The 17,853-nt window shown below is 54.3% G+C and overlaps 1 protein-coding gene across 3 annotated transcripts in view; it reads left to right on the forward strand.

The window, feature by feature from the left end:
- The first annotated feature begins 3,415 nt into the window (after window positions 1-3,415).
- The window catches only part of GOLM1 (golgi membrane protein 1), a 28,715-nt gene continuing 14,277 nt past the window's right edge, over window positions 3,416-17,853 (forward strand). Inside the window, exons 1-4 of one of the 3 annotated variants that reach the window (XM_036433632.2) lie at window positions 3,416-3,536; window positions 8,401-8,550; window positions 10,351-10,530; window positions 17,518-17,572. In XM_036433632.2, coding sequence (XP_036289525.1) covers window positions 8,422-8,550; window positions 10,351-10,530; window positions 17,518-17,572 — 364 coding nt within the window. In that variant the 5' untranslated portion in view covers window positions 3,416-3,536; window positions 8,401-8,421. Of the gene's footprint in view, window positions 3,537-7,710; window positions 7,730-8,400; window positions 8,551-10,350; window positions 10,531-17,517; window positions 17,573-17,853 lie in introns of those variants that run through there. The other 2 variants (XM_036433631.2, XM_045580079.1) reach the window with 2 other exon arrangements.

Raw genomic sequence — 17,853 nt, forward strand, 5'->3', positions numbered from 1 at the left:
ATGTCCTGTGGTGCCTGCTTTGATGAAAATCCGTGGTCACATCCCACTAGAGAAACCAGAGGGGTTGTCCCGGCTAGCACTAGGGAGGAATCAAATTCCTCCAGTTAGAAGCTCCTTCCTGACAGTGTGTATCCTGAGCCAGTGTTAGAAAGGAATGAAGGCCCCATTCCTTACAGCTGCTGCAGAGTGTGGCAGATAAACCACTCTTTCTGCTGTATCACTTTTGCAGGGTTTCCTGCTGCCTCAGTTTCCCAAATGGGTTGGAAATCAATCAATATCATGACACTAATTCTCAGCATTGATTCTGTGAGACACTGACATCTGTCTAATCAATTTCCATTTTCCTTAAGATGAGAGAGGTTGTTTCTGTTGTCGGAAGCCGTGTGTTCTGACACCACACTGATGCTGTTCTGTGATGTCTTACATTCAATCCTAGCAAGTTCTAGGCTAGGGGGAACTTCTAAGGATTGAAGGACACATTGAGGAGTCAAGCAGGAGCCAGCCCTGCAGGTCTAGGGAGCCATTAGGGAGGTGAGTGCATATCAATACTTCCCGTCCTGGTCATCCCTTTGTTCAATCCAGAAACGGAGTGAAGGACCAGCCTGGGCTAGGAGTCTGTGGGAAGCTGAAACAGGGCCCTCCAACACATTCACGGCTTAATCCCTGGAACCTGTGAATGCTCCCTCACAAGGCAAAAGCGTCTTTACAGTTGTGATGAAATTAAGGACCTTGAGATGGGGACGTTACCTTGGAATATTTGGGTGGGACCCATATAATCACAGGGCCCTGAGAAGCAGAGAACCCTGCCCAGCTGGACTGGAGAGATGTGACTCTAGAAGCAGGCTGACAGAGATGCTGCTGATTTGGGAGATGCGGGGAAGGGGGTCACAGCTGAGGAATGCAGGCAGCTTCCAGAGGTCCTAAAAGACAGGAAATGGGTCATCCCTAGAGAGTCCGGAAAGGAATGCAGCCCAGTGAGATTTCTGACCTATAACACGGCTTTTGAGCCAGAACGGGTTTGACTCAGTGGATAGAGCGTCAGCCTGCAGACTGAAAGGTCCCAGGTTTGATTCCAGTCAAGGGCATGTGCCTTGGTTGCGGGCACAACCCCAGTGGGGTGGGGGCGGGGAAGGAGGGTGCAGGAGGCAGCTGATCGATGTTTCTAACTCTCTATCCCTTTCTCTTCCTCTCTTTAAAAAAATCAATAAAATATACATTAAAAAAAATAAAACAGCATCATTTTTGACTGATTTAGGTTTGTGGTAAACTGTTGAGGCAGCAAATAAAAAATAATCCGAAGTGCCTTCTCTCCCCCACCTCCTTGAGATTGACAGTCCTATCAAGGCTGCAAGCCTTGGAAAGTAGGGAGGAGGTGCCTGTTTGAAAAGCAGGTGCCATGAGCAAGTGAGGGAAGGATACTGAACAGGCAAATCATGCTGCCCACTGCCACCAGCCACCACAGCCCCTGGCACATTTTATCAAAATATGTCCAGTTGAGTCTGTAGGGCCAGCGACTGATTAGGCTAAATACTGTGGGTAAGAAGTCTTGTAGAAATAGAAAACGTGGTAAGGAATGTAAATCCAATACTTATACATGCAATATATACTGTATTTATATGTTATATATAGATAAAACCGCATCGTAAAAATTCCAAATTCTGTCATAAAGGTTCTCATGAAACTTGAAAAGGACTGATGCCTCCCCAGGAAAGAGGTGGTTAATTCAGCCAGCTGCCCTAGGACGTAGACATAAGACCTGTTCCATAAAAATGATCACTGGCTGAGTCATTGCTGACTAACTAGTTGCAGATAAATGGAGATCTATTTACAGGCAAATGAGATGAAGTTTTGGGGGGTTCCAATCTAAGAGGGCCAAAGGGAGCAATCAAGGAAACTTACTCTGTCTGTCTGTCCCCAAATATGGATATGGACACTAAGGCCAGGAGAAGATGATACAAGTCAAGTCCTTGGGAAAGCCAAAGCTGATGTCCGAGTTTGAGCATTTGGTCTGACCCGGTGGCAGTCTCACAGTGAGTAATTCACTTTGGAACATGGTAAAACGTGACTCTCAAGGGGCCATTATTGTCCGCTCGTCATTCAGTGAGGATATTTTGGCTGATAAAGGCATTTTCTGACAGTTAAGGGAATCCATGGACAGGAGGTGTAAGGTTATCTTGGTCACTTTCTTCAAGCTGAGTCTTATTCAGGGGGAAAACAAGTTTGGCTGGAAGCATTCCCTGGGAGTTTGGGTATTCTCTTGTTGTTGTCGTTGGGATTTGGGAGGGGTGAGAGGAAGGGTTCCCTTCCAGACAGCAGAGGGAGGTTCCGAAAGTGATCATTCTGGGAGGAGGTTTCTCAGCCTGGGCATCTGTTAGAATTATTTGGGAAGCTTTCAAATACCCATACGTATCAATTCTTTGGACTCACAACTCCAGCGGCAGGACCCTCGCACCTGAATAGTCTAAAATAGGGGTGTCGAACTCAATCAGAGAAGGGGCCAAAATCTAAAATCCAGCCTAAATTGCGGGCCGAATGGTTTACTGAACAGTCATAAACTGTCATTGTGATGGAAACGCAGCGGAGTGCAGTGATGACAGCGCGGTGCGGGCCACATTGCAAGGCCTGGCGGGACGGATTTGGCCCGCGGGCCTTGTGTTTGACACATGTGGTCTAAAAGCTCCCAGATAGTTCTAACTCTGCCCCGCGCGGTCAGGGTTGAGAACCGCTGGTGGAGAATTTTCTAGAACAGGAACCCTAGAGGACCCTGGTTTTGTGGCACCCACTTTGGGAGGAAGGACCGGACAGTGCTTTCCAAGCTGTGTGCGCCCAGGAACCTTCCTTGTTATCATCTGTCGCAAGAAGTCAGCTCCAAAAATCGGGTTTGAGAGATAACAGTCCAAGGGGGGGACGAGGGGTTATGGCCAACCCAGAATGGATGTAGAATTAGGAAAAAAACAAAAAACCTTCCCCTCCTCCCTCGCAAACATCTCCTTTTCGCTGGCTCCTCCATCGGAGCAGCGTGGGCCTGGACCACCGGAGACCAGAGCGGGGCCAGGTGCGTGGCGCTGGGCGGGGCTGGCTCTGCTTTCCGGACAATTTCCCGGAGTCCAGGGGGCGCGGGAGGAACCGCCTCTCCAGGTCCCTCCGCTCCGCCGCCTGGAGAAGCCTCCCGATCGCTCAGCTTTGCAGTCGGAGCCGCGTCCCCAGGGAGCGCGCGGGGCCCGGGCAGAGCAGGGGCGGCGGCCGGGCGGCCGGGAGGGGCGCAGCGCGGTGTCCGGCTCCCGCCGGGGGCGCGCGCACCGAGTGGCCGGCGTCCTGGCGCGGCCCCGGGGCCCGGCCTCGCCGCCGTGCGCTCCAGGCGCCGCCTCCTCCCGCGCCGCGGGCGCCGCCGGGGGCGGGACTCGCGGCTGCGGAGGCCGGAGGCGCGCGGCGCGGGGCGGGCGGAGCGCCAGGCCGGCGGCGGCGGCGGCGGCGGCGGCGGGGGACCGGGGAGCCCGGCTTACAGCGCCGAGCGGCCGCCCGGGCCGCGGCGGGAGGTGAGTGTGTGACGCGCGTCCCCGGCGCCCTGGCCGCTCCATGCTCTCCTCCCCCCTGCGCCCGGGGCTCGGTGCGGGCCCGGGAGACGCCGGCCGGCTCGCGCCGGGGCTGCAGCAGCCTTCTCCCCGAGCCGGCTCGGCCCCGCCCCGCCCCGGAGGAGCCCTCGCCTCGGGCTCCGTCCCCCGGCGCCCAGGGGCTGCGCGAGGGAGGATGGCCTTCCCCGCGGAGGGAGGCGGGCCCTGGCGTTGCGGGCCTGGCTTTTTGTTCTTGGCGGGTCACGAGCGTCCGCATCCGAAGCCCAACGCGTGCGCGTCCCGTGGGCGTGACGGGCACGAGGGCCGGAGGGGAGGCTGGCGGCGTCCGCACCCATCTCCTCGCCCGCCCTCCTCGCCCACCCCTCCCCTCCCCACCCAGCCCCAGCGCGCCCGGCCTCCCTGGTGCCTGGTGCCCTGATCCTCTCGCCGCGCCGCCAGGGCCGCGTTAGGGGTGCGCCCGGTCCCCCCTGCCTTTCCCACCTTGGGCCGTGTGTGTGAAGGACCCACACAACTTTTGCTCTTCCGTCAAGAGGGCCTTCGGGGTTCCTATGCTCTCTATTTACGCCCTGTTTTAATATTTTCAACGCATGTGTGTTGCCTTTTCTTTGGTAAAGTGGGGAAGATAGTCTATTTTGATACATGGCCTTTGTAGCGGATCTTAAGGATCATTATGCTATTCGGACTGCCAGGATGATGCTAGCCAACTGCAGATGTCCCGTTTCTAAATTCGCCTTCAACGTGTGCGCCTTCCGACGTTTGGAGATGGCCTTTGTCTGGTTGGGGTCCCCGCGGGCCTGCAGCCTGACCGTGTGCACGTGGTGATGGCAGTGGTGAGGGGCATTCCCAGGGGCGGATCGCTAACGTGTCCAGCAGCCGCAGGAAGTATTGAACAGCCTGGGGAGTGACGCGGAGTTGGGCAGTTTTAGTCTTCCTGAATTTTTTTTTCGGAGCAATGGCACCTGGGGAGCAGTGTGATTTCCAGCAGGTCTTTATGGTGGCCTGGGGCATTTTAGCTCCTCCTCCTCCTCCTCCTCCTCCTCCTCCTCCTCCTCCTCCTCTTCACCACCACCACCTCCTCCAACTCCTCTCCTCCTCCTCCTCCTCCTCCTCCTCCTGCTGCTGCTGCTGCTATTGGGAAGAGGAATGTTACTTTATTTGCAACTTGCTAACACTTACTGTCCTTCGTCCAGAACTCAGTTTTTAAGGTGTCACCCGGGGGTAAAAGACACTGAATTCTTAAAATGCTTAAAGGGGAAAGGTTAGCTTTTCAAGACATATTTTGTTTTCCTATGGAGAGGTGATCACACTCCCTCCCCCCACCCCCCATTGGTTTTGCTCAACCAAAGATGAGAGGAAGGAGTGCTGGGGAGCAAGGGAAGAGCGGTCAGGTTGCAGTGAGGTTGCTGTTAGGAGCTAAGGGTGCCATCTGCTTTCTGCCTGCTGGCCCAGTTGTTGATGGGGAATGCAAAGGTTTTGCATTTATATTTATATTTTTAGGGCGGGGCGGCCGAGGGGGTGAGGGAGTAGAAATCGTAGTGAACATGGTTGATCTGGTCAGGCTCAGGGCTACCTTGAGGCTATTTCTGTGGCCACCTTCCCCTAGCAGGGAGGGCACTGCTGACCCTGCTGACAATCCTGTGCTTGTTCCGGCTCGCTGGGTTTCCCGGCAGAGCCTGCGGGAACCGCCTCTCCGGGGAGAGTTGGAGGGTGGAGAGTCACCACGCAGGCTGTGATGAGCAGAGAAGGAGGCTCCTTGATGGCCCTTGAGGGAAAGGGAGCTTGAAGGCCACTTCCTCTTTCCTAAGACTGCCTGGGAGACCAGGAGGGAGGAGGGAGGCTGGGATGAGGGTGGAGAGCCCCTGTGCCCTGGGCTTTAATTCAATTGTCCTCTTTTTTTTTTTTTAATATATTTTTTATTGATTTTACACAGAGAGGAATTGAGAGGGATAGAGAGTTAGAAACATCGATGAGAGAGAAACATTGACCAGCTGCCTCTTGCACACCCCCCACTGGGGATGTGCCCGCAATCAAGGTGCCCTTGACCGGAATCGAACCCGGGACCCTTTAGTCCGTAGGCTGACGCTCTATCTACTGAGCCAAGCCGGTCTCGGCTGTACTCTTGTTATTATGGCATAATGCGTTAATTCCTTAAAATCCTCCAAGGATGACCAATGGTATTTTTCCTTTCGTGTCATTATTGGAATAATGTTACTGTCTGAAGGGATGCCATCAGTTGGATCTATTTTTAAGTTCACTTGTTTACAGTGTAATTTTACATTAAGGTTATATTATGATTGCGTAAAAACATGTACATGGTTCCAGAATCAAATATAATATGAACAAAATACATTTGAAAACATCTAACTTCTGTCTCCATTCTTTGGGAAATCTATTTTTTAAAAATATATTTTAATGATTTTTTACAGAGAGGAAGGGAGAAGAATAGAGAGTTAGAAACATCGATGAGAGAGAAAACATGGACCAGCTGCCTCCTGCACACCCCCTACAGGGAATGTGACCACAACCAAGGTTGGTCAGTGCCTCACACCTGCTGGGCCCCCTTCCCTTCCCAGAAGCCCTGGGGGCCGGAGGTATTTGGGATTCTGAGTTCTTTCGGAATTCAGAAGCCAGTAGGATGCATTTATTACCTTTACGTGGCAGCTGTGCAGCAGCAGTCCGTGGTCAAACACGGATCTCTCTGCAGCGTGATGGATGGCCCTGCCTGCCCCCGGACTTACACGATGTATGACCGGTGGAAGGGAAAGGCAATGTTTTAGTAGCTTCAGGTGAGTTCTGGCCAGACCTTGGTCTGATTTCAGGTCAGCTTCTGTTGCCGGGGGAGTGATTAAACATCCGTTTGGGGTTTTAGAGCATTGTGGATGTCAGAATCGTGGGTAAGGGGTTGGACACCCGCATAAGAGATTGCAAACACAGACGCAGATGCCGAAGAGTGCTCGTGGCAGCAGTGCTGGAAAACAAGCCTAGAAAACCCCGCAGGCCCTTGGCAGGAGATTGGCTATGTAAATCCTGGTTCACAGAGCTTCCTGACTCTGCCCTTTAGCAAGAATGGAGCAAACCATCACGTGCCACCAGGAAAAGGGTGACATGGGTATGGCTAATTGATTCGGGACATGTCCAGGAACTCAGCTCAGGAACATTTGCTTGTAAATGCATCCAGAAGCATCGGGAAGGAGGTGGAGAAACGTGGCTGCTCATGAGAATAACCTGGGGAGATTGTAAAACACCGTCACCTGGGCCCAGCCTCACGCACGCACGTTCAGAACGAGGAGCGGAGGCGGGCCCAGGGCTCAGCACAGGCACCCCTCGGAGCTGCTGCGGGCTCAGGGCCAGGCCACCGCGGTCCGGCCAGCCGTGTAAGTCAGCGAGCCGTCACCTTTTTGCCGGTGGAGGGCCTTGCCTTCCGTTTGACAAAAAGGCAACACCTATGAGCTTCAGGAAGCAGACTAGCAATAAAATCAGGTTTGCCTGTGTTAAGAAGGAGGGCTTCTCCCAGTGACACACTTAGAAGTGCCGTAGGGTAAGGCGGCCTGTGAGCTCTGCTGTGCTCTCACTCACAGGACCTTGACTTCAAAGGTGAGTCCCTGGTGGTCTTTTCCCCCTCCTCCCCTTCTTCTCTTCCCTCTCCCCCTCGTCCTCTTCCTCCTCCACGGCTGGCCCCACCTGGCATGGACGCAGTTACTGCTGTTGCCCTCCCTCTGATAAGGTCCTGTTTTATCTGGCTCAGCAGAAGCCTTTTGGCAAAGTCAACTTTTCCTTATCCCTGGAGCCCAGTGCTGGCATCCAGCCAGACTTGGCGTTGGGTTGAAGCCCATGAACCAGATGGATGGCTCCTTTCTCGGCAGCCGAGTCTGTGCTTCTTTTAAGAACGAGGTGCTCTCCGCCGCTCTCCAAGCCGTCGCTGCTTGGGGGTGCCGAGCAGCGAAGCTCGGCCTGCTGTGGTCCCGCCGGTGAGGGAGGGCAGCTCGGGGCTGGTGTCTGCCCACAGGCCCTGCTGGTCCCGGGACTTACCCAGGGCGAGGTCACTCTCCTCACATTCCCCGTTGCTCAAGAAACACTTCAGCTGGGTGCCCTTAGGAATCCTGTCTGCGTTTTACAGAAGGGGGAACGAAGCTCGAGAGAAGTGGTTACTTGCCGAGGTCTGAAAGCGTGCCGGGAGCCGGCCACACCACCCTCTGCGGTGCTGCCTGCCTGTTGCCTCCGCAGCTCCCTGCTGCCCGCCTGTCCCCCCTGGGCAGCTCCCTGCTGCCTGCCTGTTCCCCTGGGCAGCTCCCTGCTGCTGCCTGTCCCCCCTCTGCAGCTCCCTGCTGCCTGCCTGTCCCCCCTGGGCAGCTCCCTGCTGCCCGCCTGTCCCCCTGGGCAGCTCCCTGCTGCCCGCCTGTCCCCCCTCCGCAGCTCCCTGCTGCCCGCCTGTCCCCCTGGGCAACTCCCTGCTGCCTGCCTGCCCCCCTCCGCAGCTCCCTGCTGCCCGCCTGTCCCCCTGGGCAGCTCCCTGCTGCCCGCCTGTCCCCCCTCCGCAGCTCCCTGCTGCCCGCCTGTCCCCCTGGGCAGCTCCCTGCTGCCTGCCTGTCCCCCCTCCGCAGCTCCCTGCTGCCTGCCTGTCCCCCCTCCGCAGCTCCCTGCTGCCCGCCTGTCCCCCTGGGCAGCTCCCTGCTGCTGCCTGTCCCCCCGGGCAGCTCCGTGTGTCGAGGAGAGGACACCAGTCGTGCTTTGGGGCTGGACGCTTCCGTTTGGTTGTGACCGTGGACGTGGCCTGCTCCGGCGGTGGGTCCCAATACTGACGCTTGTTTATCTTTGTGTTTATCGGCAGGTTCTCGGCCTGGCCTAGGAGATGATGGGCCTGGGAAACGGGCGTCGGACCATGAAGTCGCCGCCCTTCGTGCTGGCCGCCCTGGTGGCCTGCATCATCGTCCTGGGCTTCAACTACTGGATGGCGAGCTCCCGCAGTGTGGACCTCCAGGTGCGCTGCTCGCTTGTTCTGTCTGTGTGGCTGCCGTGGAGAATTTCACGGCAGTGGTCGGCAAACTCATTCGTCAGCAGAGCCCAGTATCAACAGTACAAATTGACGTTTCTTTTGAGAGCCAAATTTTTTAAAACTTAAACTATATAGATAGGTCCATTGTTATTAACTTAATTAGGGCACTCCTAAGCTGGCCTTTGCTAAAAACTCTAGGGGCCAAAGAGCCGCATGTGGCTCTCGAGCCGCGGTTTGCCGACCACAGTTTCACGGTGCTGGGTGGTGGGTTCCGAGGAGTTTGCATGAATCGCCCCCTGAGGCGTTGCTCAGGGATATGTGCTCCTTGTTAAGCCAGTGCAGGCTCTGTGTGTGCCTCCATACCGGACCAAGCTCCTCACCCCTCGTCCTTTAAGCCTCAGTCTGCCTTTAACGAGAATCCTGTTAGCCCACTGAGCAAGAATCCACTTCTAGCAAGGTGTCTCCTGCTGATGCTTTTCTGTGTCTTGACCCCCTCAGTCTGCTCTTTGGCTGTAAATCACTGCTGTCTTTGCTGTCTTCAGAGTTGAGCACGGTTTCTCTGCCCCCGGCCCGGTCCACCCTCTCCCCAAGTCATGACCCTGTGGGGTAGTCTGAAATAAAGTTTTCCTTACTGTGTTACTAAGCATCAGAATAGTTCTCCTTTAACAGTGGGTGGTATGCATCTTTTGTATACAGCTCTACAAGGTTGGGACTTCATTCTTCCCATTTCACGGGTAGGCAGACTGAGGCCCAGAGAGGTAAAGTACCTGGGGAGCTGGGATTCCAACCCAGTCTGTCTGACCTCAGAGCTTGGGCTCTTCGCCCTGGAACTTCGTTGCCCCTGAGTGTTTAGTCCTCCTCTCCTGCTTACCCGCCTTTGTCTGAGCCCTGTTCTCTGCACAGATGGGCTCTTAGCGTTCGGAGTTGGAGAACTGAGTTTCTCTCTCTCTCTCTCTTTTTAATTTTATTAAATTAAAAAAAATATTTTTTATTGATTTTTTTTTTTTTTTTTACAGAGAGGAAGGGAGAGAGAGAGAGAGCTAGAAACATCGATGAGAGAGAAACACCGACCAGCTGCCTCCTGCATACCCCCTACTGGGTATGTGCCCACAACCAATGTACATGCCCTTGACCGGAATCGAACCTGGGACCTTTCAGTCCGCAGACCAATGCTCTACCACTGAGCCAAACTGGTTGTAGGGGTGTCGAACTCAATCAGAGAAGGGGCCAAAATCTAAAATCCAGCCTAAATCGCGGGCCGAATGGTTTACTGAACAGTCATAAACTGTCATTGTGATGGAAACGCAGCGGAGTGCAGTGATGACAGCGCGGTGCGGGCCACATTGCAAGGCCTGGCGGGCCTTGTGTTTGACACATGTGGGTTAGGGCCTGAGTCTCTTTTTAGAAATCTTGTCGGATAAGGAGTCGTTAAGTGCCCTTAGCAATTTAAGTGGGAGAAAAAGGAACTAAATGCTTGAGCAGCATCTCACACCTGGTAAGGCATGAGGCATTTTATGTATTTATTGAAAGCTCACAAAATCCCTGTGCGGGGTATGGCGGTGTTTCCATGGAGATGTGCGGTGGTGTCAGGGAAGCTCACAGCGATGAACACTGTTGCTTGTAGAGAAACCTGCTGTAGCTTCTGCACCGGTGATGGCAGGTTGGGCTTTGGGCGCGGCCTGTGGGTGAAGGCTGCTGCCGGCCGTGGGCCCGGGCTGTCTTCGGGCAGGTGGTCTGGTCTCCGGGGTGGCCTGACATTCGCCTGACACTGTGGTGTCCTCGCAGACGCGGATCCTGGAGCTGGAAGGCAGAGTGCGCAGGGCGGCCGCCGAGAGGGGCGCGGTGGAGCTGAAGAAGAACGAGTTCCAGGGGGAGCTGGAGAAGCAGCGGGAGCAGCTGGACCAGATCCAGTCCAGCCACAACCTCCAGATGGAGAGCGTCAATAGGCTGCACCAGGACGAAAAGGTGAGGCCGGCCTGGTGCTCTCCCTCCGTGTGTCCTAGAGCCGAGCTCACACGCCTGCAGCTCTTCCCGAGGGGCGGGGGGCGGCTGGGTGTGTCTGTGGGATTCCCTGAGATGGGCCTCTGGATGGGCTTCCTGAAAAACCCTTCTCAGTGGTGATAAACGAGGGAAGTGAAAAGAACTACCTTAGCATCAGATTATCTGCCTGCTGGCTTTTTTATTGTTATTTTTAAATCTTTTTTATTGTTTAAAGTATTACATATGTCTCCTCCTCCTCCCCCCCATTGACCCCTTCCTGGACACTCCCACCCCCAGGACAAACCCCCGCAGCCCCAGTGTCTGTGTGCATTGGTTGTGTTAATATGTATGCATATAAGTTCTTTAGTTGATCTCTTACCTCTCCCCTGCCACCTTTCTGAGGCTGGGCGGTCTGTTTGGTGTTTCTTTGACTCTGGTTCTATTATTGTTCATCCGTTTATATTGGTCATTATACCCCACATATGAGTGAGAGCATGTGATATTTATCTTTCTCTGACTGGCTTGTTTCGCTTAGCATAATGCTCTCCAGTTCTATCCATGCTGTTGCAAATGGTAAAAATTCCTTCTTTTTTTTTTTTTTACAGCAGCATAGTGTTCCATTGCGTAGATGTACCACAGTTTTTTAATCCACACGTCTGTTGATGGGCACTTGGGCTGTTTCCAAATCTTAGCTATGGTGAATTGTGCTGCTATGAACATAGGGGTGCATATATCCTTTCTGATGGGTGTTTCTAGTTTCTTGGGATATATTCCTAGAAGTGGGATTACTGGGTCAAATGGGAGTTCCTTTTTCAGTTTTTTTGAGGAAACACCATATTGTTCTCCACAGTGGCTGCACCAGTCTGCATTCCCACCAGCAGTGCATGAAGGTTCCTTTTTCTCCCCTGTCTTCAATCGTGTGAAGTCCCTGCTCTGTGCTGGGGCTGTGCTGGGTGTTAGTGTCTCAAAGAAGAGTAAAATTTGTGCTCTCTCTATATCTCATGGGTTGGAAAGATTGCAGACCTTTAAATACTAACAAAGAGAGTAGGGGACTCAGGGATGCTGGATTTTAAGTTAAAAAGAAACAATGTTTGATCATTTGACTTTGAGGCTGCAGCTGATTCTTGGGGATTGAATTGTCACTCTGTTTTCTTTTTTGCCTCCTTATCTGTTGCAGAATTAGGTATGTTTATGGGGGCTGGATACATAAATGCAATTATTTGAATTCATCTTGTATTGCTACAACTTGGTGGAAGCCCTCATATACTGTAGTTGTATATAGAAGAGTTATACAGCTTTGTTTTGAAACAGGAATGATTGTGTATAAGTCAGCACTTCCAGAAAAGTTGTCTTTCTTAATTATCAAAATATTGTAGTTTTTAAAATACAAAAAAGAAATTTCAAATCACCTGCAGTTCTATCACTCAGAGATTAGCTCACCCCCGTTAAACAAAAAGAGATTACATCTAAGCTTTTCTGAATCACTTATAGTTGGGCTTTTATAAACGTGGGCCTGCCGCGAAAATTATAGAATGTAAAGGGGGCTCTTGAAGTGATAAATGCATTCGAACACGTCTGGTTTTGCACATCATTTAAAAAATAAGTAAAGGCCTAGAAACTCTTTACTTATTATGCATTGCTATTTCAGGAGTGTTGAGGCAACCACTTCAGTGATAGAAAGTCAGGAGTGCAGTTGGAGATCAGAGAGGGTTCTTCTTCAGCGTGTGCTGAAGGGACCTGGAGTAGATTCCCTTGGCGTCTGATTGCCCGAGGTGACTGGGTTTTGGACGTGAAGGTCTGCATTTGATTCAGGTGAACAGGATTGCACCTACACGTGCTACTGCTTCTGAACCAATTACCCCAAAACATAGTGATTTAAAACCGTGACAGACGACGTGTAGTTGGCTCAGGTGTCTGTGTTCTGGGAGGGCTTCTCGGGGCAGCTGTATGTACTCTGCTCCACCCTGTACCCTGTCTGGAGGGCCTCCAAGTCTGGGGCAGAAGGTTTCCTCACTCGTGCCTGGTGATCAGTGACCAGGGCCCCGGCTGAAGCACCAGCATGGCTTTTCCAAATGGCTGCTTGCCTGCCTTTAGCTGTGGAGGCTGGGTTCCCAGGCCAGGCATCCTGACAGGGAGAGAGAGATGGAGCCAGGAGGAAGCTGCCGCCTTTGTCTGAGTCCCAGGACTGCCGTAACGAATTACCATACACCGAGGGGCTTAAAGCAAGGAAGGTTTATTCCTTCATGGTCCAGAGGCTTGGAAGTCCAAAATCAGGGCGTCCCAGGGCCCAGGAGGCTCTGTCAGAGGATCCTGCCTGTGCTGCTTGCAGCTTCGGCGTTCGCTGCAGCCTTGGACCTTACCTGGCTGGCAATTCTGTCACCCTGGTGTCTGCCGCTGTTTGCACAGGGCGTGTCCTCCACGTCTCTGGCTCTGCCTGTTCTCTTCCGTCATATCGATTAGGACCTACCCTCTGGACTTTAACTTAACTACAGCCTCATAGATGCTGTTTCTGAATAGGCTTTTCATAGGTTCATGTATAGGTTCGGGGGTAAAACCCATGGCACCTTTTTAATAGTCAGCAGGGCCTTTTTCTCCGCGGGGGCCAGGCGGGGACAGCAGGAGAGCTGAGAGGGTTTGTGCTATGGATTTGTGGCCTCGGGCCTGGGCTGGGGGCTGCCCCCTTCGGTGTTTGTTCCTGTGAGTGGCTTCTCGGGAAAATTCTGCCCCTTAAAAAGGACTTGCCGAAGATGAAGCAGCTGGGTCATTGTCCTGGCTGAGAGTGCTCTCACACAAGCACACGTTTAACTTTACAAGGTGCCAACGGGCAGACAGGTGTGGCCTTTGCGATGGAGGCCCAGGCTGCACCCAGAGGTGGCTGGCTGGCTCCAGGGCCTGCAGAGGGGCCGGAGCAGCCCAGGCTGCTGGCCCCATCGCTGCCTTCCCTGCCGCCCGCCCCGGCTCTCGAGATGTCCCCGTGTCTCCTCTCCAGGTCGGCTTTTCTTGTGCCCTTGAGAACGAGGTGCTTTTCTTCTGGAGACAGCTTCCTTGTTTGTGTGCTTGTGTTTTGGAGGGCCAGTGGGGACTTGTGTAGTTCACTATTGTAGCTCACTGTCGTTTCTTTGCTTTTTATCGCCTCTTGTCCCTGTGACTGATAGGAAAGCTGTTCTGCTTTTATCCCCTTTGATTTTCTGTGTTCAGTTCTGTCTGCCTGCCTGCTCAGGATGCTGCCGGGCCCTGGGCTGGTGCCCCATGGGGACCGGCTGTGCCTGTGGTCTGCGTTTCCCATTGAGTGCTGCAGGACGGTGAGGAAGGGGGTCTGTGGGAGTCAGTCGTGGGCAGAAACCACTCCAGCTGTTTGAGGCAGAAACGATTTGGTTCAGGCACGTAGATGCCGATGGGATGGTGGCAAGGGCCTGGAGGAGCAGGCACGCTGGGGTGGCTCACCGGTCAGCACCACCCCCAGGGCCCGACCCAGAGGCTGCACCAGAGGCTGCCGAGGGGCCTTTGGCCTTCGCTCAGACACTGCACTCCGGGCTCCGTCCTGGGCCTCCAGCCTCTAACCCCAGTCAGCGTTCCAGTCTGCAGGGAGTGTGTCTGATTGGATCTGAGTCCCGCTGGGCGTGGGTCTGGAAAACGTACTTGAGCTTCCACGCCTCTTCGGGAAGGCACAGTAAGGGTTGTGTGCCACAGGTGCCAACCTGCGTCGGCCACCAGGCATGCAGGAGGGTGGGGGAGGGGGTGTGTGCCCAAGTGCCGTGGGAGTCACAGGGGCGCTGTCCTCCCCTGAGACCGGGGAGCCGGTGACTGTCCCTGGAGGGTGGCTGGGTGGGAACAGCACCTCCTGGCTGGGTGTGAGGCTGGTTTTATCTCCATTACCTTTCTGTTTCTATCCCCATTCACCTGAGGGACATATGGGGAGTACACAGGAGCACAGGGGCCCCTCACACAGGGTCTTTAAGCCCCTTACAGTTCACACTTGAGTTGGAGGACAGGGGAGCCATCCTAGGGTTTACTCTGTGGATCAAGGTCATCCGATCAGGCCTGGGGGTTTGAAAGGTGGGTCCTGGCCCTGGGGAGTGTCCTTGGGGGGTGGGGGTGGGGAGCAGGACAGAGAGGAGGCAGCTCTGGAAATATTTGAAGCAAAAACGATGTGCTGAGTTGAGGTAAGAGTGGAATGAATTCTGCAAAGCGAGCAGATTCGAGGGGCGGCCAGCTGGAGGAACCGACAGGCCGGGCGACAGGTGCAGCGCGAAGGAAGGGAGAGAGGCTGCTATGAACAAACACGGGCCCTTCCCTGCTCCTGGGACCCTCTCTATCCTCCCTCCTTACTCGTCAGGGACGGAGCTGTCCCTGCCAGCACGTGGCCGCTGAGCACGGAACATGTCCCCATTGGGATGTGCTGTCATGTGAATGGGTTTTGAAGACTTAGTGTGAATAGAAAGGAAAATTTTCTCATTGATCCTGCTTTAAGTTGATTACATCCGAGACCAGTCATTGAAGGGTTCCTTTTCTTTTTCTGTTTGTTTCAGCTCCGGAGTTCAGAGGGAAGGGTTTGATCGCTAGGCGAGGGGGAAGTTTGAGTGTGCAGGTCACGTTGTACAAAAGACCTCTGGATGCTTTTTATCTGAGGCTCCACGTTCGTGCAACCCTAACTCCCCTCCCCGCACCGGCAGCCCTTGGCGGCTGTCCACGTAACCCAGCATCCCCAGCATCCACTTTCTCTCTGGTTTTGACCGCTTTCGATCCTTCATCGGAAGGAATCGGGTGGTATTTGTCCTTTGGTGACTGAATTGTCTTGCGTGGCATTCTGTCCGCCATGTTCGTCCACACTGCAGGACGGGCATTCTTTTTTCAAGGCGGCAGAGTAGTCCGCTGCGTGCACATTTTCCTTACCATCGAGGGACACTCGGTGGCTGAAGCGCTTGACTCCTGTGAGTGGTGCTGCTGGAAAACATGAGCAGCCCTAACCGGTTTGGCTCAGTGGATGGAGCGTCGGCCTGCGGATTCAAGGGTCCCAAGTTCGATTCCAGTCAAGAGCATGTACTTTGGTTGTGGGCACATCCCCAGTGGGGAGCGTGCAGGAGGCAGCTGATGGATGTTTCTAACTCTCTTTGCCTCTCCCTTCCTCTCTGTAAAAAAATCAATAAAATAGATTTAAAAAGGCACATGGGGCTGCAGACACCGCCTCAGGATCTTGCTTTGCGTTCTTTCAGATAAATCCCCAGGAGTGGGGATGCTGGATTCTGTGGTTGACTTTTGTCTTCCCAGCTGAATGGGTGCAAGCCCTTTCTGAGAGGAGCCGGAGCTGCACGCTGGGTGAATCAGATTCCCGGCGTGCGAATGCTCCCGTCACCGCAGGTTCTCTTCTCTCCGCTGCGCTGCCCGCGTGGCTATTTCTTGTTGGCGTAGAACGTCTGTAAACACCCCTCTGGATGACCTCTTCCCGAGAGAATAGTTATACAGTGTATTACCACCGTGACTTCTTCCCTATTGTACCAGGAAATGTTCCTTTGCTCTCAGCTCTCCCAAAACAAACACCAGGTCAGTCTGACCAGATTTCACTTCTGAGTGCACAGCCCTGTCTTCATAAACACCTGACTCTGGACAGCTCGGTCCCAGCCAGAGGAGAGCGGGGGCCAGACGGAGGGGGCCGGGTGGACGAGGGGGCTGGGGCCGAGCCAGAGGCGCAGGACGGGGAGGCGGGAGCCAGAAACGGGACAGAAACGTGCCTCCAGGTTAGGGTGGCCCTTTCCAAGCTTCATTGCTGATGCCGCCCCAGGAAGAAACTTCCCCCGGGTGGCCAGCGCACAGTGTGTGCGCACAGAGCAGTGCTGTCCGGTGTGGTGTGCTCTCTCATGCTCTAGTCCCGCCCTCTATTTATTTTTTTATTTAAAAAATTATATTTTATTGATTTTTTTACAGCGAGAAAGGGAGAGAGAGAGAGACAAAGAGTTAGAAACATCGATGAGAGAGAATCATTGATCAGCCGCCTCCTGCACACCCCCTACTGGGGATGTGCCCACAACCAAGGCACATGCCCTTGACCAGAATCAAACCTGGGACCCTTCCGTCCGCAGGCCGACGCTCTGTCCACGGAGCCAAACCTTCTTTAGGTTCTTGCCTGCCTGTAGCGCTGGGTGCAGCCCTCTGGGTTGGTGTCCTGCTCGGGTTTAGACCCAGTTTGGCAAGTAGCGGTGGGGTGCCCGCTCCCGCTGGGGCTCAGGCGTTGCTTTGCCCGCTTGCTGTTGAGCGAGCCATGGGACTTGGGTTTTCTGAGCCGCCTGTGCCCCAGGGGAGGAGCATTCTGCCCCATCTCGCCGCTGCTGGCTGCCGCCGGAGGGAAGGGAGCCCCTGGGTGGGGAGTACAGGCTGCTGATCCCTCTCAACGGCACTCTCACTTCTCTTTCTTGTTCCTTTTTTTTTTTTTTTAACATCGTTACCCTGAGTTTTGAGCAGCTTTCCCCGTTTCTGTTATCAGCATTCCCAAATCTGTGTCTCCAACTAGGTGTGAACCCCAGGCTTGTAGACTTTGGACGGAAGGAAGAGGCCAGGGGTTAAAATGACTCAGAACGCTGTGCTGGCGGAGGGGTCCCCGAGCTTCCTTCTCTCTGCTCTGTGAGCCGGCCTGGCGCCCGGAGTTTGGTTCTGAGCCAGGGTGTGACTACCCAGCCTCCCCCAGGAAAACGCCAGCGTTGGGACTCAGCCGGGCACGGCAGGGGCCTCGCCCGCGGAGGGGCCTGCCCTGGAACTCCGTGAGAGCCAGGGGCCGCTCCTCCGGGGACACCAGGTCTCTGTGTGCGAGTTCCTTTTCTGGCTGTGGCCGTCAGGGAGTCCAGCAGAGAGCCGCCCGCCCGGGGCCTGCCCTCCTGCCCTCCGCGTGGGGCGGGGGAGGGCTGCACCCTGCCTTTCCCCACGGGAACGTCTCACGAGGGAGGGTTCTGGCGCTTCATTCTGCGTTTGTCTCCCTTGCAGGCGGTTTTGGTGAACAACATCACCGCGGGCGAGAAGCTCATCAGAACCCTGCAAGGTGAGCTCCCCTCTCCTCCTCCGGACACCAGGCCCCTGGGGTCGGGACCGCTCCCTCTTGTCCTTCTGTGGGCGGTTGATTCCAGCCTAAGGTCGGTGTGGTTACTTACGAGAGATTGAGTAATCTTTAATGTATTCTTTTCGCCTAACTATATTTCCTTAAAGAGCCTTCCTTTAAAAATGTTACGGACTACATTGTAAGCTGCTCTGCACAGAAGAATTCACACTCTTCATTTTTTTGATATGTTGAAAAGAATATACGTAGGTGCCCACACACATATC

This window comes from Pipistrellus kuhlii, unplaced genomic scaffold, assembly GCF_014108245.1.
Source record: "Pipistrellus kuhlii isolate mPipKuh1 unplaced genomic scaffold, mPipKuh1.p scaffold_m20_p_12, whole genome shotgun sequence".
In the NCBI taxonomy this organism is placed as follows: domain Eukaryota; kingdom Metazoa; phylum Chordata; class Mammalia; order Chiroptera; family Vespertilionidae; genus Pipistrellus; species Pipistrellus kuhlii.